Source organism: Plutella xylostella, chromosome 17 (assembly GCF_932276165.1).
Source record: "Plutella xylostella chromosome 17, ilPluXylo3.1, whole genome shotgun sequence".
Classification (NCBI taxonomy): Eukaryota; Metazoa; Arthropoda; class Insecta; order Lepidoptera; family Plutellidae; genus Plutella; species Plutella xylostella.
In genome coordinates, this window is record NC_063997.1 from 9,622,769 (window position 1) to 9,647,894 (window position 25,126).

Consider the following 25,126-nt stretch of genomic DNA (forward strand, 5'->3'; position numbering starts at 1 on the left):
AGGGGAAATAGTGTATTTAGTGACGAATGTAACGACTACCTAAATTTTTTGCATTTCTAAAATATTACAAAGCTTTTCAGGAAGTCTTTGAAAATTGGTAGAATTTTGGTACTTTTCTATGGTAACCCTGTTTTTACCTCCCTCCTCCCTCCACTTCTCCGCAGATTCTGGGAATTCCAAAGACAGTTGCTTGCTTTGCTTTCTTGTAAGTAATAAAATGATTTTGTGGTTCATACCTTCAAATTATTGTAGTGATGATCATACGGAAGCCGATTTGACAGAATTTTAATTCACATACGATACTAGCCTATATAACAGTCGATTTGTGCAGTCGGTCAGTGAGTGTTGTTTAGTGAGTCGTGCAACTCGTACCCTGCATGACTTTGGACTCCGATGCGCCATTTGGCCTCAGCTATAAAAACAAGGAATGTGTTTATCGTCTCTCCCGATTTCCCAAACGACTTTAGCTTGCAGTGATGGTGTGATAAGTGAACTTTAGTGATATTCCCCGACATGGCAATTTGTCAGAGCACTCGTCGCGAAACAAAAAGTGAGTGCAGTGGTGTTTTCTCCAGAGGTTTGTTGAAGAGATGGACCTGGATACTGGCGCTAGGCCTGATGAGTGCGGGGCGCGCGGCGGGGCAGCAGTGCCTGTCGGTGGACATGACGGTGGCGACGTTCCCGCCCGGAGACATCAACATCCCGTACGGCTCGCCGCTGGACATCTACTGCACCACCGACGACTACAACGCCACCGACCTCAGGTTTGAGATCAACGGAAAGACCATAGAGAGCACTATCGTTAACCAAACTACTATCCGGCATTACCAGAGGCATCCAGATATTGACATCAAAACATACTACTGTGTAAATACTGCCACAAGGAAGAAGTGCATAAACAGAGTCCTCATAGACACACCACCAAAGAATGTTACGGACTTCAAATGTATCTCCAATGATCTGAATACTTTGAACTGTACATGGACATCTCAGAAAGCTTTAAGCAACATTAAATACAATCTTAGTTTTGGTTACAACAGCCAGCTTGATTGTAAAGTGGATAGAATAATGGATACTCGCTATTGCTTCTTGAGTACAACTACTAAACCTAGGTACCGGCAGACCCTGGCAGTCTATAACTTCAACCTGACATCCTGCAGTGTCTTCGGCTGTAATCAACAGTTTATAAACATAGACCACTATTCTATTGTCAAGCCAAAGCAGCTACCAGTCAAAGCTAATGTGACTGGACCTCACAGTGTCCTCTTAACATGGAGCCTATCTAACAATCTAGTTGAGTATCTCAGATGCGGAGTGGACCATAAAATTCAATACCAAATTGCTAAAATAGATAATCCACAACAATTCAGACAAATCAATGCCACTTGGCTGCCTCAGCTTAATAAAACTTATAAATATGAATTGGCCTTGCCCTATGCATTTATGAATTATGAGGTGCGAGTTTATGTGAAATCAAAACATGCCAGTGATGATATGTGGTCAGATTTCAGTTTTGTTGTCTTCAAAACTGATAGTGAAAGGCCACATAGGCCCCCAGACATGCCGGCAGGAGCATTTCAAATAAAACCATTTACAAACAGTATTCGCCATGAGGTGTACATCATCTATTGGAAACAGTTGGAAGAGTATGAAGAATGTGGAGACCATTTCACATATGAAGTTACTGTGATCCATCAGAACAAGACACAAGTGTTAAATCCGCAACTAAATACAAGTTTGAGTTATGTTGAACTGCCTAAAACCACTACACAGGCTATTGATGTTTATGTTCGATCTAAGAACTCTGAAGGCTTATCTGTAAATAGTAGCCACCTCTACATACCATCTCAAGCACAAATTCTAGAGGGATCCACTTCATTTACTAAACTGGCATATGCAAACGGGACATATGAGCTTTCTTGGGATATCAATATAAAAGACCTGTACAAGATAGATAACTATACATTATTCTGGTGCCGTCACAACTGGACTCAAGTTTGCCAGGGGAGGATGAACTACTCTATTCTAGAACCACACAAGAAGAACCATATTATTGACCTGCGGAGTGATCTAAGATACCAGTTTGCCATATCTGTGAACAGTGGTGCAAAGAGCACTGGAATGGTGTGGGCTAAATGTGACATATCCAGAGACGCAGCCAATTATGATATCCCTGTAAGACTAAAACATGAGAAGCCTGTAAATTCATCAGTAGAAATTAAATGGGAAATGGAATGTACTCTAAGGGATGGAATTATCATTGGCTATAGAATTAACTATTGTGCAATATTTAAAACAAAAGATGAATGTGATAACACTGTAGGAAACAAGACCATTGATATATTTAACTCAACAGCAAGATCTGTAAATATAACTGATTTACTATATCACAAGACTTACAAATTTGGCTTTGTTCTTGTGACTGCCAATGGCCCAATACGGATAAAATATGCAACAACATTTGTAACTACTCCTGAAGGAGTACCCTCAAGCCCAGTCAACATCACTGTATCAAACATTACTCATGACTCAGTAGTGATTTCCTATGATCCTCCAGTAATGAAGAATGGTTATATTGTGAAATATGCTATTTACAACTACGGAGAAATATTTTATAATGACACCATGAGTATACCAAATGAATCAGAGAGCTCTAGAAGAAGATATGTGAAATTGGATAAATTAAATGGCTACACCAATTATTCATGGACTGTGCTGGCATGTAATTCATATTGTTCATTAAATACTTCTGAGCCTATTGTAATGAGGACAAGCATAGGTCCTCCAGGGAAAGTAGGAGAGGTTTACACCTCACATAACTCTGATACACTGGAATGGACTCCACTAAGCGAAAAAGACGTAGCAGGTCATCCGGAAACAATGATATACCAGGTGCAAAAAGTGAAAAATGACGTCCCTCAAATTTACGAAACGCCAGCCAATACATTCTCCATCGCCGGTCCTTGCGAAGGAATTATAAAATATCGCGTCAGAGCAGTCAACTTTGATGACGACCCGACTCACGGGGCTTGGTCGGATAGTGACAATGTAGTCTTGCCTACTCGCAATGAAAATGAGACTATCGAGAAGATCGCATACGCTGGGAAATGGAGTAGCAATTATACGATGGATTGCAGAACATCGCCGACAGCTTCAACAATCTTGCCATTCTTGTTCCTCTTTATATTTTTGATCGGCATGACCTTTGGATTTATTAAACTGTACAAAAAACACCGCTCAATGAAAGATATTAAACCCAGACTTCCTGAAGGTCTGACCGTGTCCGAACCGGAAATCACAAATAATAAATATTCATTCTCGGGTTGGAACCCGGTGCGTAAGAACGACAAGCCATCTGAAGAGAAATCGTTGCTTCACTATAGCAAACCTATCTTGCCATCGCCAGAAATTAAGCTAAAAGACGAAAACACGGGCTCCAGTGACCATACCGACAGCACTATATTATCTAACTTGTCCCGCGGACCTGTCGAAAGAGAAGTATCCACGTCGGACGAGGGGTCCGAATGCTCACTGGACGCGGAACCCGTGAAATCAAATGAAAGAATCAATTCAATGGATGACGGAGACACTTGTTCCGAAGCGCCCAGTACTCCCGAGCAATCGTCATTCTTCACCGACTTGAACTTCATGAAGAACCCAGTGGTGAACCCCAGCACGGGGTACGTGACGACGACGCTGATGTCGCAGCCGACGACGTCGAGCTACGTGATGGCGGGGCTGGACCCGCCCATCTTCACGACGGGCGGCGCGCTGCCCACCTCGCCGCAGCGGCCCGCGCTGTCGCCGTCCGGATACGTGCTGAAAGAGGACATGCAACCCGACTCGTTCATGAACTTCCCGAAGCTCGGTATTTCGCCGACCAAAGCGTTCGATTGTGATAGTCTGCCGACAATAGTAAGCTTGCCCCCCTCGAAGCCTGACGCTGGTAGTTTCCAGCTGCAGAACCTGGACGCGCTGTCGAGCGTGAAGGCGGGCGCGCGGCGCGCGGCGGCGCCCGTGAAGACCACGCCCGGCTACGTGAGCCCCGACAGCGTGGTGGTGACCAAGCACCTCAACATCCTGTCGGGGCAGCAGGTGGACGACCCCGCGCTGCTGGACCCGGCCGTCATGTCGCCGGACGCCTACTGCCGCTTCTCCTGGAATGTCAACCCCGCCAACGACAACCTCAGCTCGCTCCGCGCCGACTCGCCCACAAACCAATCGCCGAACCACTGAGCCAATACACACGTCCCTAGGGTAGAAACTGCAGATAAAATCAAACCGAATGACTGAATTGTAAATATATTGTTAAGTTAGTGTGACGTTCATTATTTGTGAAGAAAGACAATATTCTAATTAACTGTTGATGGATGTGTTTTTAATAGTGATAATTCTTGTGCCTTATTAATTTATTTTAGGTGATGCAAAAGAACATTCATAGGTAAGACTTCAACTACCGAAACTTAATTATACTGATAAAATTCGATTGGATTAAAATAACTACTTAATTCGGAACCAATTTAACCATTTCGGATTGTTTTCAAAAATGTGTGGCCACTAAATATGAATCTGTTTGGCTTCGTTGATAAAATGATAAGCCAAAAATAAAACACTGGCGCGATAATGACCGATACGTATCGTTGTTTCAGGAATTAAGTAATACGATTAAAGTCTGCAAGCATGGAGGGTATTTATAAAATAAATTTGGTGTCGAGCGATCTCGGCACGGAGGAGACTATTCTGCAAATAGCGGACACTCTCGAGCACCTCGACGCCATTGTGGACGAGGCGTTCTCACGCCTAATGATCCGAATTAACAAGAACGTTGAAAAAACTAATGATTTCAAACAAAGGATTGACATAGCTAAGGAAAAGGTGTCTGCGCTGACGGGCATACAGAAAGCTATAAAGGTTTTCTCTAGCGCCAAGTATCCAGCAGCTATTAAACATGAGCCGTATGAGTCTGTGTTTGGTCCTGATGCGTACAAGCACCAGCCAGCTCCAGTAGCCTTGAGTCGCAGGACTCAGGGCCGGCAGAATGACAAGGAAATACATGTAAGCCTACTTTTTCAAGTCTCTTTGCCATTATTCCATATTAATTGCTGTGGTAATAGATCTAAGCCTCAAGTACTTCGCGACTAACAGCCACGTTTCTTTTAGGAAAAGCTCCACTTCTACCACGTGAAAGTGGGCCAGCCGAAGACGCAAGCTAAACCCAAGTTAGACTTGCAACAGACTCTAAAATCCGCTTCGACAGTGGGAGAGTTGCTTGTTTTCAACACGGACGAGTGTCCATACCTGAGCTCGAGTGGTAAAGCGGTGTCGTACCGGCCGAGCGCGGTCAGTGCGGAGCGGAAGGATCAGCTGGAGGCGGCGCCCTCATCGATCCTCAACCGAGAGGTGCTGAAGCGAGATGTGGACGAGTACATGTACGCGCCTGGGATGGGCATGGTGAGTTGTCTTTTGTTTTGTACTTCTTAGCGAATTGGTGGCAAACACAAGAGCTGACCCGCGTGGTGGTCTAGCCTTCGTTGGAAGGAGACCCGTGCTTCAGCAGTGGGGACGTGATGGGTTGTGATGATGAGAAGAGCTTGACTACTGATTGTAACCGTGGTGACTGGTTAGCCGGTCAGATAAGTTGTCGCTTGCTGACTGCCTAAGAAGGCTTCTTTCATGCACCCGTATTTTGTTTATTCGATGTATTCGTTAAACTGTCGTTTAGGTAAAGGATGGTTGGAGGAGAAAGGCTGAGGACATAATAACATGAGTGCTTTTTAGGGAAGTAAGGCGCATTCGTTTGTTCATGAAAAAAATACTGTATCTTGTAAGGTGAAAAGAATAACAATTTTTTTTCGTACGAATTCATTTCACGACACGTTTTTTAATAAACGGCCATGAGCGTGTGATAATCCTATCAGCGTTATTAACAATTCAACACGTATAGGCCTATTCTTTATTTATGTTAATCTGGTTGTGCGCCTCTACGGCTAGATACATAATGATAACATGCATAAAATACATACCCGCATTACATAATGATGAGCAACGTATAAAAGGGGCGCCCCACAGTCTATATAAAAGAAACTCCTAGATGTTATTTGAATAAGTGTATGTTAAGTACTATGAATACAAAATCAGCATCAGTTGATACGCAATGATCAATAAATACTCCTAATGAGTATCGTATTATAGCTAGGATTCTAATAATTATGTATTAGCATCTAAATTGGTCTATTATGTTCAGGAGCGGGTCTGAAATTGTTTTAGGCGATTCAATGAAATACATTAACATATTGAAATTGCACTAGGTACCGACATAATTGACTGATATACTTCACGTTATTATCGTGTAATGAAACAAGTATGTAGCTTAAAAGCGAAGGGTCCCTGTATGTGCATATTTGAAATGTACGATTACAGGACTATGAGCCAACAATAATTGCACTGAAATTATCGTGATGACTGAACTATATTTATTTGATACGTACGTATGAAACATAGAGCCGCCCTGGCATAAGTCCGAACTATTTATTATAGAATTTTATTATATTTATTATCGAACTACAAAGAGTAAAAAGCCTGCAACCGTTGACTATAGTAGAGTGCATTATTCTTGACTCATATCCTTTAATTTATTGACCAGCCATTTCCAAAACGTTATGAACGTTTAGTCACCAGCCTTTGTAAAAGTCTAAACCTCCCCTCCGAATTAGACAATAATTATTCAGTCAGTATTAGAGTCTTATAGCACCCCTCGTCCATCAGGTGCCCGAGCTGGACGTGCCGCTGGACCTGCCCGACCTGCCCAACATCGCCGGAGACATCCAGTACTCCCACACCCTGGACACGGCCATCGCCCCCTCGGCCGTCACCTCCCCTGTCTCACCACCGCCGCCGCCAGAAGTCGCCCCGGAAGTGGTGGCGGAACTGCCCGACTTGAAGCTGACAGATGAGCCGTCAGCTGTCAGACCAGACATTCCGGATGCGCCGCCGTCGGTTGCCATGGCGACCGCCGCGCCGCCCCCTCCCCCGCCGCCGCCGCCGCCGCCGCCGCCCGCTCCGTTGCCGCCTGCTCCTGAAGATAACAGGTTAGTCACTTGTTTTGTTGTCTGTTAAAACTGTAAAAGCTTTGGTATGGGTGGCTGGTGACAATTCGTAGCAGGGAATGCGTGGAACGTGATAGGTCTTTTTTTCAGCATATATAGACGCCAAACTTTACTCTCTTACGTTCGAGTTTGGTAATTTTATTATGATTGCGATCTACGTCCAACAATGTTGGCAGTGCTATTTACTATGTACTCAAGCAGGTACCTAGGTCTAGTAATATTTTCCTTGATACCTGACGTTACCTATCAACTAACATAATAATTTAAAAATGCTTCTTTTATACAAAGTATTGATTTAAGAAATAATTAGGTCCTCCATTGTTTGCAGTGGTTACGTAATTAATAGGCTCAGCTGTATTGTATACCCCTTTCCTACACGCGATCAACTTAATTTCACCTATTATATCTGCAACCATTTTCTTTTCCCTATTTAACTTCCAAGTGCCCCCCCCCCTGAAATGGGGAAGCGGCGGCATTCGGCATGCGTTTAAATAATTAAAAAAAATAATCAAAGTCGAGACCAGAAACCCCGGTAATGACGTGACATCTGTGGAATTTCGTGTATTAGTGGCGCACACAATAAAAGCCACAAAGCTACAATCGCTGAATAGAAATTGCACAGCGACACACTTGTTCGGCTTCCCAGAATACTCTGCGTAATGTTTTTTTAGCCGAAACGCTATCACCCCAATGTGTTTACATTTTTTTCATGTGCCCAGGGCCGGGGTGCGTTATCATATTTCTCTACCTGACTTTTTGTACCCGCACTGACCTGCCCCTTTTAGTTTGAAACCCCTGCTTTATACCCGCTAGGCCCTAATGGATGTGAATAAAATATGTTGTCTAATGCACAGCTGATCCACAGCTGTGGTCAAAATGTGTTAACGCTGGACAAATGTTGTTCTAAGTTTGACCATTTTTTGTCTATAGCCACACAGATACAACTCTGAAATTTATGTCTAGATTTTAATACGTACTTTTTTGTTTTAAATATGATTTGAGAGTTCTTAACCTTTGGTATGATTAACATCAGTTAAATGCTAGTGAAGGTTTTGATATAGGGTTAGGGTACACTATTCAACTTAATAATGTCGATGTCTCAACGGCCCTGCCCCCGTATTATGTAACTCCGAGTGGGGTTGGTTGGTATAAAATGGCTGACAACTTAGAGCATTATTAATTAATAACTTTTTACTGACTTATCTGATTTCACAAACGTTTATGTTGAATGTAAGGGTATATTGGTAGGCTTCTTGCATATTTCTTTCACTAAGATTTTTGGTGTTTTCGGTTAATAAATCTCTAAGTTGATACCAATTATCACCGGTTGCTAACTCTCAAAAAGTTACAAAATACGGGGGCAGATTACTGACGGAGTGTCTCTAGCGCGCTACTTCGCGACCATTTTAATTATCAATCAGTCTCATAAATCATAATTGTTATCATGTCCAATGAGATACTTGGAATTTAGCCATTTGTATTGTTCTTGAGTTCATTCGTTTATCTACGTCGCGTCGTCTGAAATTCTTGCTAATACACGTAACTTATTTGAACTGGTGCTTGTCGGTCATTAGAGTGCCTCACTAGATAGAAATATGATGATATATGCTGCATCGCATTCATTGCTATCATCATCAAACTTATAATATCATCATGATCATCATCAGGTCCTGGGATCCCTAATCAGGGACGGCTCGAAGTGTAGATCTCCACTCTGACCGGTCCTGTGCCACGCCTTCGCATTCGTTGCTATAATATCCACCAATCATACATACATTTATTGTTCCACGTAGCATAGTGCTTATGCGACGGCATTTCTTTCACATCATCTCAGCATATCTGCATAGTACATAACTGGTGGAAAGACCGCCATATACCTACCTATGTGCCCGTCCTGCAAGCCCCAGCTTCGTTACCATAACAATGGCTTATTTCTGTCCGTCCTCTTTGTGATTTATATATACAGAATGCATGCAAATTGCGCTCTACATAGAGCTTTACATTGATCCTTTATGCTCTTACAGATTGGCTTTATTCTTATAAACTGACCCACTCTATAGATCTAAGTAGGAATGTGTTTAAGGAATATGTACTTAATGTTTTCCTTGGCATTGTAGGCTATTCTTTCTCTGTATAGATGCCCAGTGTTATCTTAGTCCCAATTCATATATTTAAGGGCCCTAATTTAATGGACAACATTTCATTTTCTTTACCCTATATTTTTATTAGTTATTCGGAAAGTTTATAGAAAATTAGTGGACCCGTATTTTTTTATTTTGTATATACATAAATTTTAATTTTAACTTTAAAGTTAATTATTTTAAAACCGGAAGTGACATCACATATTAGGCTCATTTTTTATTTTTGTCTATTGCCTGAGTCTCGAAAAAAAACATAAATGACACTGACAAGTGACATTTAAACTTTGTTTACATGCCAACCAACAAATGGGTCATTTTCAAATGACCTTGATATTTCTGATGATGGAAAGTAGGTACTTATCATGTAAAAAAATAAGCAGAAGCATTTTTTCAGCTGTGTAGGCAGTGGCATGCTCTGGGACATATTATATAGAGGTCATCTCTTAATAATAAATAAAAAAAATAGTCAGAAAGTGTCAGAACAGAATTAATGAAAATGACCCAAATAAACAACAACGTCACGATAAAACGTCAACGTCAATCAAAAATGTAAGTGACAGTTACTTTGTTTTTAAATCTATGGGCTTTGATCATCAAAATGCATCGCACCTGATGCATGACGTCATCAGCACTTTTTTACTATTTAATGATTTTCTCGAAAATGATACATCCAAAAAATACAAACACATTTTTTTTGTGGCCTTTAGAGCTAAATCTCTAAATGGTTTTCGATTTATAGCAGCTTTAGTTTTTTGAAATGTTGTCCATTAACTACGACATCCAATCAAGAGCATTCATATCTGTATTTAAACGAAATTTATATCGAATCGAGGGAATAGAAACTGTTACCCTCTGCACTACAGTCAGTAGGTATATACTAAGCCCTTTATTTGGAATATAATGATATTACGTTTATATAACTAGAAAGCAACCCTTAATGAGTTATATTTATTTTAATATCCTCAGCCCTCTCGAGCTCGCGCTATATTATTTTTACCCTCCTTCATTATATTCCCACCTACGCTATCTACATAAGAGATAAAATGATACGTAATAATATCTTGTTTGCAAATATCAAAGTAATAAAAACAGTTTATTCCTACAGTAAATAAAAAAAACTTAGTTCATACTAAGTAACTAACTTATATTATAAAGGGGTCAAATTTGTCGGTTTGTATGTTTATGAAGAACTAGCTTTACCCTAGGGCTTCGCTTCGCCCAAAAAGGTTTGGCCGTGGGAATTCCGGGATGAAAAGTACATATACAACCTTTCTCATAAATAACTATTTAAAATACCGCATCAAAATCCGTCTTTTCAGTCTTTGTAGTTTTAAAGATCTAAGAATACATACATAAACACAGATAGACGGGTAAAGCTACGTTGATTTATACGTAGTGATGACATTGATACTGATAAACTCAAAAACAATGTCAGAAAAAAAAAACGCCATTAGTTACGTATTGTACAGTATTATCCGTGAGTGTTTATATCTCTGGTGCCATAGTATAGGCTACTTTTAAAATGCTAAAAACCCTAAAAACATAATCAAATGTATAACACACGTAGGTATACGTATTCTAGATGTTATAAACCTCACTGGTAAAGCCGGCCATACGTAGAATGGCGGAAAGCACGCACCTTTTCCTAGAAATGCTTTGAATCCTATTTCGAACACCGATCACAATGCGACTCTCTAAGTTACGGTCATTTGGCCTCTTTCGGCCGCAACACTGAATAATAAACAGACGAATGGCTTTTTGATGGTGATAGGTAGCTTGTATTTTAGTTATGTATTATACTTTATAAACTTGTGGCCGACACAGAACACATCGAACAACGTGGACTCGCGGGTGTAGAACACTTAAAACTTTGTTCACGTAAGGCAGAGCCACATTTGTATCATTTCTTAGTACGTATCAGATCTCTAGCCTCGGCGCGTATGGATATGATACAACTTTAATGTGGACCATAATACCTTTTAAACTGCAGACCTACTAGCTCTCCCATCCAGCACGTGGAGTACTTACATTAAAAGTTGTGCTATGGAGGTAAACTTTAAAATGGCAAAGTAAAGTGACATGACCTAGGTAGGTATAAGGTATATAGGGGACGGAATGTAAACTCCGAGTGACTCCGATATTTACGAAGTTTATCTACTTTCAGAGTTTTTCTTTCACTTGGTTTGATCTTGGTTGGACTTTCGAAATCTAGACTTCGACTTCTTTTAGGGCTGGTTTATGTTATTTAAGTTTGATACTCTCGGACCTCTTCTACTAACACGATAAACTGAAAAATCAGTCTTTATTTTTCACGACATAGCTACCGAGAATCCTTCGTTGCTCTAATTTCATTGAACAAATAGCACAACACTCCTTGTTTGGTGTGGCTGGCTGTAAGAACAGTTTTAACGCGTATTTCTAAACGCAGAATCCGTAGAAATAACAGTTTTAAGAAGTGGCGGGTCGTGTTTACAAACTTGGTAAGAGTTTCTGCGTAGCTGAACGGAAACGTGCGTTTTGAAAACAACGCGGCGTCGTCGGCTGCCGGAACACAGAGCGAAACAAAGGCGATGCCTGATCTGTGGGCTATTCTGTGAAATTACCTACATTTCCTGTACTACAGGGACGTGGACTTGTAGTTTTCAATCGAGATCAGGAAAAGAAGAATCCTTGTAGTATGACCTGTTTGTATACCCACTTTTTCCGTGCTTTGCTTCTCCTTAAATCCCCGGTTATCCTGTGGGATTTCCGGACGTTTCCACTGCAAAGTTTGGAGTCGGTACACTTTTCCAGTAATTATTAAGTACATTAAATTTAATAATGAATTTGCCTTACTATTTAAATTACAAAAATGATAATCTATTAAATTTTTACTATCATTTATACCATGCCATCAAATCAGTTGTCTAGTTTATTAACTATGTGTTTACATATATACATATATCTTTTATTTATTATTTAACCACACTTGCATGTATTAATACCTATTTATCTATGCAACACTATACACATATACTTACAATAAAACCTTATGTGTGTACCTTGTGACCTTTAGTTTTAGTTTTAGTTTTTAAGTTAGTATTAAGAACTGGGCAGTCTGAAAACCAGCGCAGTGTGTTGCCGCATGCAATACGCAGCATTAGCTGAGGCTGTCCTTTTGCCACCTTTGTATTTATAAGTAAGCTTTCAAATTGTATTTTCTGTTTGTGGCAATAAACTATTTTTCTTTCTTTCTTTCTTTCAATATAGTAGAAATGCCATTTAGCGATACTAACGGTAAGACAAACGCTACGCTTGAACATGATAGTGTTGACATGCGCGTGTATCACAGAACCGTCGAACGTTGCATCAGATCAGATTAATTTCATTCTGACTGCTCTTAGCTCTTTGTGACAGAGCCAATTTTTTCCCCGAGCCCGAGTGTAATTGGGTTAGGTGCATTATACGTATACAATACATACTGCATGTGTATAGTGTAGCATGAAAGTACTATTACATGGGTGCATTTGTTGATGTGACTAAATGGGATATTGACGGAAGATTTCCATAGGCAGTCTGTGATAAAAAGTTGAAAAAAGTTGCGATGTAGAACTCTTAAGAGAAGGATAGAATAATTAAACACACTTTTCCATAAGGAAAATAGAGGTATAATATGATGTATCTATAAAAGCAGATTGATGTTTTTGATCGCGCTTTCAAAATCTATCGTATATTTTAAATATACCTAGTGACACTAGTCTTCGTTCTTAAGTAATAAAGAATGAGCCAATGAGGCGTTTGTTAAAAAAAAAAAAAGTTCCTTTTTGGAGAAATAGATGGCGTTGTCTGGGGTTGCACCAACTTTCAAACCCTCAGAACACACTCAGATCACAATATGTTATTCTGTGAGGCTAACGAAATGTGAAAGTGACGTAGGTAGGTAGAATTGTAGTTTTATTTTCTCTATGATGTCGATGTCACTGTTGCTTCAGCGTTCAGTGCGATTGTGCGTACAGCCGTTCTTTTCAAGTTTTCTCAGTTTCCTTGTGTTTCTCCTGTATTAATTGAGTTGTAGTTGAGCTATCTGCTCCTCCTCCCTTGATACTGTAGAGTTAGTGCACTTGAGATAGTGACTCTTTTGAGAAGTGACTCTTGTGAGATAGTGACTCTTGTGATAGTGACTGCTATACTGTAATAATGCCTAAGGACTATGGATCATGGTCCCTTGCCAATCTGAAGATAGAGTTACGAAAACGGAATGCCAAACTAACTGGACGGAAAGCCGTATTCACAGAATACTTAGCACTATCCCAAGCCACATGCAGTCTGAGCCTCGGAAGGATGGCTCGCGCTACCACCCGACATTTAATCACAACTAGTGAGTTCTTATTCTGAGTTTAGTACTCTTTGCTCTCTATGTAATTTTTGACAGTTGGTACACTGCGTTTTCACGCCATCTATCGGCTTACCCAAAAGCTCAACTGACAGCTGTCAAGGAAAACGGCTCATTCCAAAATGTTTTGTTTTCAATGATTTGTTTATTTTTTTTGTTTTAATTACGGACAAGGAACTTGGAAATAAACTCGTCGGTTGATAATTAATTAAACGCTAGCGACGGCACCTGTCAGTAATAGGTTCATCGACTACAATGGCTCATTCATTATGTTAGATAATAATGTTGTTTACAATACATTTTTATAAGTACGTAAATTGTGAAGGAAAAAATATCAGAATTATTCTTGTGAACACTCTAAGGAAAAAAAGTTCCTGAGAAGTAAACTTCAACAGTACTTTTAAAAAAAATTTATAAATAATAAATAAAATATTTCGTTTTCTTAGAACCATTTTATTATCACATTTTGATACCAAGTCAGTATTGCGTGTCACTGTCTCATATTTCAAGCTAAACACTCTCCATCTGTTCCATGTATTAATCACTTATTAATGGCGATAAGCGAGATATCTTTATAATCGGACGATTGTGCTCGTAATCACACAAGACTACCTTTCTATTAGTTTCCTTATAATTTTACTGCCTACTCCGCGCAAGCTTCGCATTGCCTTCCTGAGAAATCCCTTGGGAGTAATTCCCATCTTTCTGTGATTCTTCGTGACTACTATTTTCTCCTAAATAAAATTCGTGTGCTAGACGAAATTCCGTGAATAAATTGTTAACTGTCTGTGTGGCGCTACCCCCGCAACAGGAAAATCATTTTTACACGACCTTGATGCGAACTTGCTATTGATTTTCACGGCATATAATTAGAATACGCTCGTGAATTGCACAATGCATTTACTTACCATGACTGCTTTTGTATTTTGGCGGCCTGCGCTCGTAACACTAACCATTTACTGTTTATTGTTGTGATTGCAATATTTAGAACGCTTAGCACGTTTCGCATGTATATCAAAAGTAACACAATGGGTTCCATGCAAATTGGAGTGTTTAATAAATTGGTACACCCTATTTTATAGAGCTTTTAACTGCGAATATTTAAGGGTCAATTTGCAGTGACGTACTGGTAATTCTGATAGTTGTAATCATTCATTACCAGAGCCGTTTAGTCATGGTTCAATGTATACATTATTATATGGTACAGAGGCCATGGGCACGTTTCCATATAATGTATGCAGTGCTTTGTAAAAACCATGAGTCAAGATGTTATCTGTGATCATGATAAGGAATGAGGATAAGTCTGTAAGATATACTAATACTATCTACATTATTATACAAAGAAACGCTAATATACGTAAATACGAGGGCTACACCGAAAAGATCGGGAATAGAATACTTAGGAATAAATTAGAGTGAAACCTTTTTGGTGTATCAAATGTAGTGTTTTTTCAAACATAATTCCATTTTCGAATTTTAAAAAAAGTAAAAAATAAAAGAGTATTGACCATTTGAATTTGACAAGTCGGTGTAAAAAATGGAGCTTACGCGGGAACATTTCCGTGCAATAATTTTTCACAACTTTCGTCGAGGTTTATCTCAAGAACAATGTCTCGCCGAGCTTGTTTCTATTTATAAACTTGAAGCACCAAGTAAAACGACTATAATATCGTTGGTATTCTGAGTTTCGCCGTGGACGTTCCTCTCTTACCACAGTCCCTTCTACTGGTCGGCCAAAAACAGCGGTAACACAAGATAACATCGATGCTGTACGCCAGTTAATAAAAGAAGATAGACATGTGACATACGAGCAGATTCGGGCTTCTCTCAGCATTGGTATGACAGCCATTCAAACCATTTTACATGAAGAACTGGGTGTCAAGAAGTTAGTTTCGCGCTGGGTGCCCCACCGTTTGACCGAGGAACAAAAGTCGGCTCGTGTTAATTGGTGTCGATCTGCTCTGCAACGGTTCAATGGAGGCAGTTCAAATGCTGTCTACAATATCGTCTCTGGTGATGAATCGTGGATTTATTCATATGAGCCCGAAAGAAAACATCAATCGGCAGTTTGGGTCTTCGAAGGTGAGGTCAAGCCAACAAAAGTTATTCGCTCACGCAGCGTGTCGAAAAAAATGGTCACTTCGTTTGTATCGAAAACTGGCCATGTGGCTACGATTCCATTACAAGAACAAAGGATGATGCTGATTGGTACACAACAGTTTGTTTGCCGGAAGTCGTAAGAGAACTTCGTAAAACTAACCCGAATCGACGTATAATCCTTCACCACGATAATGCAAGCTCTCATACCGCTCGCAAAACAAGAACGTTTTTAAATATGGAAAACGTGGAGTTGATGGACCATCCTCCGTATAGCCCTGATCTGAGCCCCAATGACTATTTTACATTCCCAAGAATTAAAGATATGCTACGTGGTCAACGGTTTAGCGGCCCAGAAGAGGCGGTCGAAGCTTACAAATCAGCTGTTTTGACAGTATCCACTTCAGACTGGAATTACTGTTTCAATGATTGGTTTAATCGAATGAAAAAGTGCATTGAATGTCACGGAGACTACTTTGAAAAACAATAAAAGTAAATAATATTATGATATCTTTGTACTTTTTTCTATTCCCGATCATTTCGGTATCGCCCTCGTAGTACACTTCCGAAAAAAAGACAGAAGGGATATATTTCCATCTATCCTATGTCCACGCTTAACAGGCAAAACCCGAAAACAAATAATTGTCTTTAAAGAAATATCTGCCTGACTGGGAATCGAACCCGGGACTTAGGGTCACTAACCAATGCGCCCACCATAACCATAAAACAACAGCCGGACAAGATAACTGCTGGACATACGTTTCTAGAATGGAACATATTTGAAGAAATTCATGGATGTTTCAGTGTAGGAAATGGTTTTGCTAATATATTTCCGACGAGGTACGTTTAATGTTTGTATTCAAGAGCCTTAGTTTCATGAACGTACATAATGTATAATGTATATTAGCTATTATGTATGTTGCATGCACCGCGATGCGTAAGTGAAAAGCACTTTGAGACTTTACCAGCAACTTGGCTTCTTCTTTGTAGTCACAACTTGTTCATTTAGGAACTATAGTGACGTCCTGACTCTTGTAACTTTTATTAGACATTTTATAATTTCTTCATCATTATCTGTTCGAATTTTCGTATAGTATTAGAGTTATGCGTGTTTGCTGAATCAAATATGTTGAGCAAAGTAAATCACTGAATATCCCATAGGTAGTAACAGAACTTGTTGGTTGATAATTACTTGTATAGATGGTGAATTAATTTCAGTTGAAAAAGTATCATATGTGTATTCTATCGTGTGAGCAAGCAATGGCATGGCAGTACAACGGTCGTGAATCCTAATAGGAGTAGTTGAATAACTTGAGTTTACTCTGCAAATGTTATTTGATTCTCAAAGGCATATTTACCTCACTGACTGGTACGAGTACTGAGTAAATATACTATGCTACGGCGTTTAGTTACTATGGTTTATTTAGCTACGATTGTATTTGTAGTTGTAGCATACGTCTTAGAAGCAAATGGTTTCAATTCGGTTAGTTTATAATAATGAGCTCACTATTGAGCACATTAGCTGTGCGTTCATATGGAAACTCGATTAATATAGTGCACATTCTATTCTATTCTATTCTGTGAGGGGGAAAAGATCCTGTAGTACCTTGATTTAGGAACCTCATCCAAATGCTAATTAAGTGGTAACCAAATAAAGATTCATAGTGTGAAATACACGTATACGTTGTGTGTAACCTATCTACGCACATAAGGTCAAATGTAAAATTCTCGTTTTATAGAATTCCGCGAATGTAACAGATAGCACACAAATCACGGTACAACACACCGCGCCGCACTGTACAGTCGCGGTCTGGCTACACGTAGAATCTGGTTTGGTTGCGTTTGTGATTCACATGTCATACGAGTAGAATTTGCCTGCAAGTGTCACGTGCAGGTGTGTCGCACTGTACCGGTGTATTTCTGTCTGACCGCAGCGTCACGGGAGATCCTCTCGGTTCCCGGAACTCGTTTATAATTAAACTAGCGTGTGTACACCTTCACTTTCCAATACTTGTATGTCGTGATATTAAGTACACTACTGTTTGCATGTTGATTGTTGATGGGTACATTAACTTGACTGACCTGAAAAATCAACATATTGACCAAAAGAAAGCAGAGCGCATCTATGGCGGATATATCTAAGTACCATTAGAAACAAAGAAAAAAAAGAGTAAATCTTTCTCTCCCTAGGGATAAATTTAATAGAGTAAACCTAATATGCCTTGTATGGTAGTCCTGGTGTAGACCCAAAGTTCACGTAAAACATTTAGGTATGCACATCCTTGACTCTCAACTCACCCTTGAAATGGTAGTCCATATCCTGGCTCTACCGAGTAGAAACTTCGTAACCCGTCAACCAAGAGTTCTAAAAGTCGCTATCTTCCTACAGACAAGACACTCGTGCCCCGCCGCCGCCGCCGATGGAGAACCCTCACGCGAACCTGATGGCGGCCATCAGGCAGGCGGGCGGCGCCGGCAAGGCCAAGCTGCGCTCCGCTGCCAACGAACCGGGGGATAAGGTAAGAGAGATTCATAAGTACATTAGTTCTCAATCGAAGGTTGGCTGGAAATTGCCTTTTGGCAATAAGTCCGCCTTTGTATGCGAATAATTTAAACCTGTGTTTGGTAACTTGTCTATTGTTCTGTTGTGTACAATAAAGTGTAAATAAATTAAATAAGAGATGCTAATGGAATTTCAAACGTCTCGATGTAGAAACACGACATATTATTATTATTATTATTATTTTTATTTATTATCAGACAAGAAGTCCATAGCAGTTAGTAATACAATGTTCTTACATCTAGTGTTAGTAGGCATATATATACAACAAGAATATGTTAATTGGTGTGTAACCGCATCCATCTCTGAGTCAATGGAGAGTCCCATCGATCAGCAAAGACACTGAGGATGCTGTTGGTACTGCAGCGGATGCGAGCCATCAGAGATGCACATCTGTTCCTAATGATGGCGGCAAAACCATTTATACTTGCTTCCATAAACATCCCCGAAGCACTACATCGCCACGGCAGCCCCAACAGAACCCTCAGTGCATTATTATACTGGACACGCAGGTCGCTGTATGTCCGCTGGGTAAAGTCCACCCATAGGCTGCAGGTGTAGAATGATTGACAGTAAGCTTTAAACAGCGTTACTTTAACTGGCTTCGTACACCGTGCAAACCTACGGGCTAACATGTTGCAGCGGACAGCCAGCGACCTACGCTCCCGTTCAATGTCACAGTTATCTTTGAGGTCATCCGTCACCCAGTGGCCCAAATATTTAAACTGGGTAACTCTGCGCAAGGATGATCCGCAGAGCGAGACACACGGAATACTGTCATATTCCATGCCTCTCGCCCTGAAGACCATGAACTCGCTCTTTGTAACGTTATATTTGAGCCCCTGAGCCGCCGCATATGACTCGCAGATACTGATCAGTCTATTCAGAGCTTCAATCGATGGGCTCAGCAGCACCATATCATCAGCATAACTGATGTTATTGATGCAGACTCCGTCAACATGACATCCGATATTGGCGCTGCTGAGCTCAACGATTAGCTTATTTATATAAAAGTTGAAGAGGCGGGGCGAGCTCAGCCCCCCCTGTCTTACCCCGCACTCCAGCCGGTACACATCGGATTGCGAGCTAACCCATTTCACAGTGTTACGCTGACTACTATACCAATACCTAAGTATCGACAGTGTCTCGGGTGGTAAAGTTGTTTCTTTTTCTAATTTATTCCACAGAATATTATAATTTACAAGGTCAAATGCCTTCGACAGATCCAAAAAACAGGCAAAAATTGGCGTCCTTCTCTTAGTATAGTACTGTACAGTCTGCTTGAGGCACAGTATAGCACTCTCCGTTGACAGCCCAGGCCTGAAGCCGAACTGGGCGTCGTGCAGCTCGAGGTGTTTTGCTAGTTGTTTATCAAGCAGACTGTCCAGGACCTTAGCTATGACGGTGGCCAAGGAAATTGGCCTGTAGTTGGAAATGTCGGAGGCATCGCCTGTCTTGTTTTTAACAATCGGAACTACCACCGTATACATAAGGCCATCCGGCAAATAACATAATATAAACTGCTATGCCATGCCGTGGCCGTCTAAGGTGGTTTTCGCTGACTGACGGATAAATCCTGTGCATCCAGGTGGATTTAATGGCCTTTTCAAATTTCATATGAATGTACATAAAATGTTTCTGATCCTAGGAAATGGCTACAATACGCAACGATAAACACTAACTCATTAGTTAAACATACACATATCTAATGTAGCAGCATTAGTATTTTAAATTAATGAACAGCTTCCAAAAACATTTCCAAGAACTAGCTTAATTCATTGCCGCCTAATTAACATATTTTTACAACCGCCAATTGGGAAGTATTTCCTAGAATGTGCCTAATAAACCTAATGTTATTCATTAGATGATGGAATAAACATTATAAAACTAGTTGTTCATTCAAATAGAAACATTCCCGTTAAATTGACGAGTATCTAAAATTGGACAAACACGTGGATAGATAGGGTCCAGCCACTGCCTCTTTTACCTCTATACGAATCTAACCATGTTCAGAGAGAAGAAATAAAGTCTGTGCTAGGATTCATAACGATCCTATTTGTAAGTCTGACACTAAGGTCTGACATATACGCTCGCATGTCATTCATTCAACCCCATAGAATAACGCGGACTCGGGTGTCCACCACGATAGGGTGTTGTGTATTTGTTATTGTTCGTGTTTTTTCTCTACTGCTATCCCACATATTTAGTGTGTGTCTATTCATGTACCAGCTGGCAGATTTCTAGCCCGTACCTACATGGCTGTGGAAATTATACGCCAGGCGTGTATGCTAATGTAGTCGACCGGTTGTGCGTGGCTCACTACCCCCCGTCTTGAGATAGATAGATAGAGGTTTCAATGCAAACAAAGTGCATTAAAAAAAAAAAAAAAATATTAGAAGCACCTTCTTAGGAAAACTTTATGTGATCATCTGCCGCTACACGGGTGCGTTATCGACGTAGATAAACGTCACTGTGATTGGTGGAACGCGCATTACACGAGTTTATCGACATCGATAACGAACCAGTGTAGCGGCCGCTGTCTGCTTTTGACCATTTATATGTCGTATTTTTTTATTACATTTTTAAATTAACCTGCACGCTATTACGCGCTGTAATTCTTTTGAGAGTAGGTATTCGACCCTTCTATTGGGTTTTATACATATAAAGGAGATGTTAACAATTCTTTAAACTCATAAGTTAACTATAGTATAGTTAGCTATAGTTTGGAGGTAATCATAAAAGCTCGACGAAATCCATTATAATTTACTTGCAACCGAATGGTTTTCTGTTAAATCATTATAAAAACTAAGGTCAGCCCATGCAAGCTCTGTGATTAATAGTGTTATACGGACTTGGGGCTTTTACGCGGAATGCATGTAAACTAAAGGTTATAATTTAAGTGACGAAAGCTTGTTTGGTTTTGGCTAACCTAACAATATCAATGCAATAAGTATTTTATTTTCGCTATATTCTTGCCATATAAAACACATAATATATTTTAGATTAAACTCATTCATCGCTAAATCAGAGACGTTAGATTACAAATTTTTTATTTAATCCTTTATTGCACATATATAAATAAAACTTCTTATAGACCTAGATCTAACTAACCAGTCCGACTGATCACATAAATAAAGAACTTATTCATCCATCATTATCTTGTTGGTCATTACCAGGAAGTTTCGGCATGATAATAATGTCACTTGTTAGTCTTGTTATACGCCCGTAGATAAAGAAAACATGAAATGGTGTGCGGACTCAATGCTATCTTGCTCTAATCGTACAGTGCTCCAAAATTGATAATGCGCATAGAAATCTTTGACAGATCGGTTGTTTTCGATCATGTGACACATGATATTGACTCCTATTTCTTTCGAACAAGGTGCAAAACGCAAGTGTTTTTTTAAGGCTCTTACGATTTAATGATTCGGGTGTGAAGGTCTGCATGTGCATTATTAATTTTGGACAAGTGTACATGTCCTCATTGCCTTTCTCCCGCTCCTTTTCAACCATTATTCACAATGATCCCTGATTGCAACATTCTGTAAATAATACGTTTAGGGCTCACTTTTCAATAGTCTGATTAAAATTATCTGAGAAATAACGGTCGTATCTGAATGCAGCAACAATTTTATTCGTAAAATAAAATTGATCTAACCATTAAATTAAAATAATTAAATTTATTAAATGTAGGAAAACTAAAATTCGCCCTTTGCACATGCACGATATAAGAGCGCGATAGTACGTAAGGTAATACAAAATTATAAAGGTCCTTATAGTTTAATTCCGCGAACCGCCGGGCTAGCGTATAATAACAACAACTCTGCACTTCCCTGAACTGTCCACAGTTTATAGAAGCCGATGAATGAACGCCACTTGACTTTGACACTAATTACTTGATCGCGATAACTGGGCCATTCTTCAAACGCGATTTCAGGTTCGATACAGTCGGTCATGATGGAAGATAGTCTTCCACAAAGTTGCTAGTACAGAGCAGCTCTACATAATTGCTAGTTAATATTATGTAGTTTATGGGCTTCAAAGCCATCCTCCCTAGTTTAATATAAATTACAGGTAGATATTTTTATCAGCGAAACCAATTTCGCTTTTACTATAAACTGTCTATACACACGCTAAACAGTTTACTGCTGTCAAAGGCGTGGATTAAACTTTAACAGTGTGTTTTAATTTTTATCATTTTTACTTACTTACACGTACTTACCGTAGAGAACGAGAGGTACATAATAACCCATATCAAAACCGATACGACCATTTATGCAATCTAAATAAACATTACAAAATTGCTATGATTATATCGATTATTTAATCAATTAACTATGCACTTATAAAATGTACCCTTTCTGAAAAATACTGGTGACTGGTTATGTGTGTAACAAGGTCACATTTTATATCTTTTATACACTACTGAAACAATACTATATTGTTTATCAATATCTTTGATATTGGAAGGATATGAGATCTGAGACGGAATAGTGAAGCGAGCGTTTAAAATAGACGGTCATTGGTCCCGCGTGATTGATGCCACTCAATGTAATGTGCTGTAGCAGTCTCGAAATAAATACGGTTAGATTCGTTTTATGCACAATGGATTACATTACATACTTAAATTAAGTTAGTAATTTTAACTTCAAAGTCATGAGAATGACGTAGGTTAGGCTAGGACATGGTCACCTTTCCTCTTAATGAAAAAAAACGATAACATGAAGATAACGTTTTTTATTTTCCTGCATAAGTATACACTCTATCAAATTCTCAGTAAGTACTTCGATACGGATAAGTAGAATGCAAGAAAAAATTATGAGATACAGTGAGACGTGTCGAAAGCTATCCCCAAATTAACCACGAATGTTCCTATATGATATTTTATTTACAAAAACTAAGGAGTAACGTCATCAGACCACCGTTGCGTAGCCTCGGTGCGTATCATACGTAAATCATAATCACTATTTTGGACGCCAATAGGTAGTCTAATCGAGAATTAAATAATCTTAAAACAATGCAAATTGATCGCTATTTAGATCTTATTTTAAACAGTTTCTTTTTCTTCTTTCGCAGGACGATAAGAAACCAGCCAGCGGCGGTGACCTGATGGCGGACCTGCACGCCAAGCTGTCGATGCGGCGGCGCGGCATCTCGGGCGCCGAGCGGGGCGGCGGCGGCGGCGGCGGCGGGTCGGTGCTGCACACGCTGGCCAGCGTCATCCCCGAGCCCGACCACTCCTCCCCGCAACACTCCTCCACCGAGGACGACTGGGAATAGACAAAACACCTGGCTGAATGTCGTTAGTATCCAAGCCCTTGTTTTTAAGAAAAAAACGATCGAACGCTCCGTTTTGTACGCTACGCCTATTATTAACACGCAGTCACGCAGGCTTAGCCAATTATTATACATGATTTCTGGTTACATGTGTTTTTTGTGTAATAGCATTTCGTTGAATTGTTTTTTTTCGTACATTCGAAAACCTTTTCCTGGTAAACGGAAATGCGTAGGTCGTGTAGGGCAGTACCGTAGATAATAGCGGCGTTAATTAGACGAGTGATTTGGTTCAAAATACTTCGTGGAATGGTCAGTGACCCGTTTGTTTTTCTTCTCATTTACAAATAAATCGGAAAAGGAGTTGAATGGTTCCACGAGCCAAGGCTATTATGATAATCACATTTCTTACTAACCGTCTCTTAGCATTCACTTCGTGGAAAGCGCCGCGCTCGCCTCGTTTATACATCTTTCCTGAGAAGCGGTGTCGGGCTTTTCCCGGCCTATTTGAATAAAGATCATTATTCAACGAATTCAAGTGAAATTTGTATTTAGAGCGATTTGATAAGATTATAATTGCTGGCTAAAGTGGATCCCACTATAAGATACAAAAGTGTATGCTTACCTACTTATGGAGTCGTTGTAAAATATTAATTAAGTACCTATATCTAAGAATCTAGGACTTGTTAAAAATTTCAAAGTCTGCAGTTTGTAAAATAATTGGTATTAGGTCCAAAAATGCTATTGCCATGATTCAAATTCGCTGTCAGCCGCTGAATGCAGTATTGTTTGCTATAGGGTAAGGGTTGCAAAGATGGTGCGATAAAATGGTGATAAACAGTTAAAAATATACCTACTTTATTATACATCAATTGGCTATTTTATATTTCAAAATTATTATGGTGCTGTCGGAAAAGTTATTATCTTGAAAATTTTATCGTTTAGGCAACGTCGTAGGTTGTTTATCAATGAAATTGTGATGTGCTATTTGGACAAGAATCTTTATTCGGGACTGAATAGATGTACGTTTTAATAGTAATTCGAGAGGTGCGCGGTTTACAAACGTGTTATTTAACATGTAATAGGTAAAATGTTGATGTTTAATATTCTACGGCTAAGCGGGCGGTGCCTTTGAAAGTGGGTTTAAGCGAGAAGAACCGATACATAATCGTCCATTTGTATGCTGACAGTGTCGGCTAGTACAGTTCACACTCACTTATATGCAACTAGCATTTAATAAAATTTTGTCTTCTTTAAGGCCTGTTAAGTAATCAAATCATAGATGTATTTATGGATGAGCGGAAATAAAAAAAACCCGTACCAATTATACCAAAATTATAATCAGAATTGTAATAGCTAAAAAATATATATATCCTTTGATCATCTGGTTTTAGGTTTGATTTTCAATGCGTAGTATATTTCTGTGTTATGTACTTTTTAATCATATAATTCTGAGAAAATATATAAAATTAAATCTTATAATTATGTTTTGCAAAATAATAAATACAACAAATTATGTCATATGCTTTAAGCCTGGTCTTGCCTTCGGTAAATTGTTTGCATAACATACTAGTTT

General features: G+C 39.6%; 2 protein-coding genes across 2 annotated transcripts; both read left to right on the plus strand.

Annotated features, from left to right (window-relative positions):
• Positions 1-150: 150 nt before the first annotated feature.
• Positions 151-4,367, plus strand: LOC105380229 (cytokine receptor-like). The gene has a single exon (XM_011549746.3). It carries the CDS (start codon positions 514-516, stop codon positions 4,234-4,236), a length of 3,723 nt encoding a protein of 1,240 aa, XP_011548048.3. The 5' UTR covers positions 151-513; the 3' UTR covers positions 4,237-4,367.
• LOC105380278 (WASH complex subunit 1) lies at positions 4,267-24,791 on the plus strand. Its single transcript, XM_048626917.1, has 7 exons — positions 4,267-4,441; positions 4,650-5,055; positions 5,161-5,451; positions 6,766-7,088; positions 7,435-7,441; positions 18,089-18,235; positions 23,353-24,791. The coding sequence occupies exons 2-7, from the start codon at positions 4,681-4,683 to the stop codon at positions 23,554-23,556; spliced, it is 1,347 nt and encodes a 448-aa protein (XP_048482874.1). The 5' UTR covers positions 4,267-4,441; positions 4,650-4,680; the 3' UTR covers positions 23,557-24,791.
• Positions 24,792-25,126: the final 335 nt, after the last annotated feature.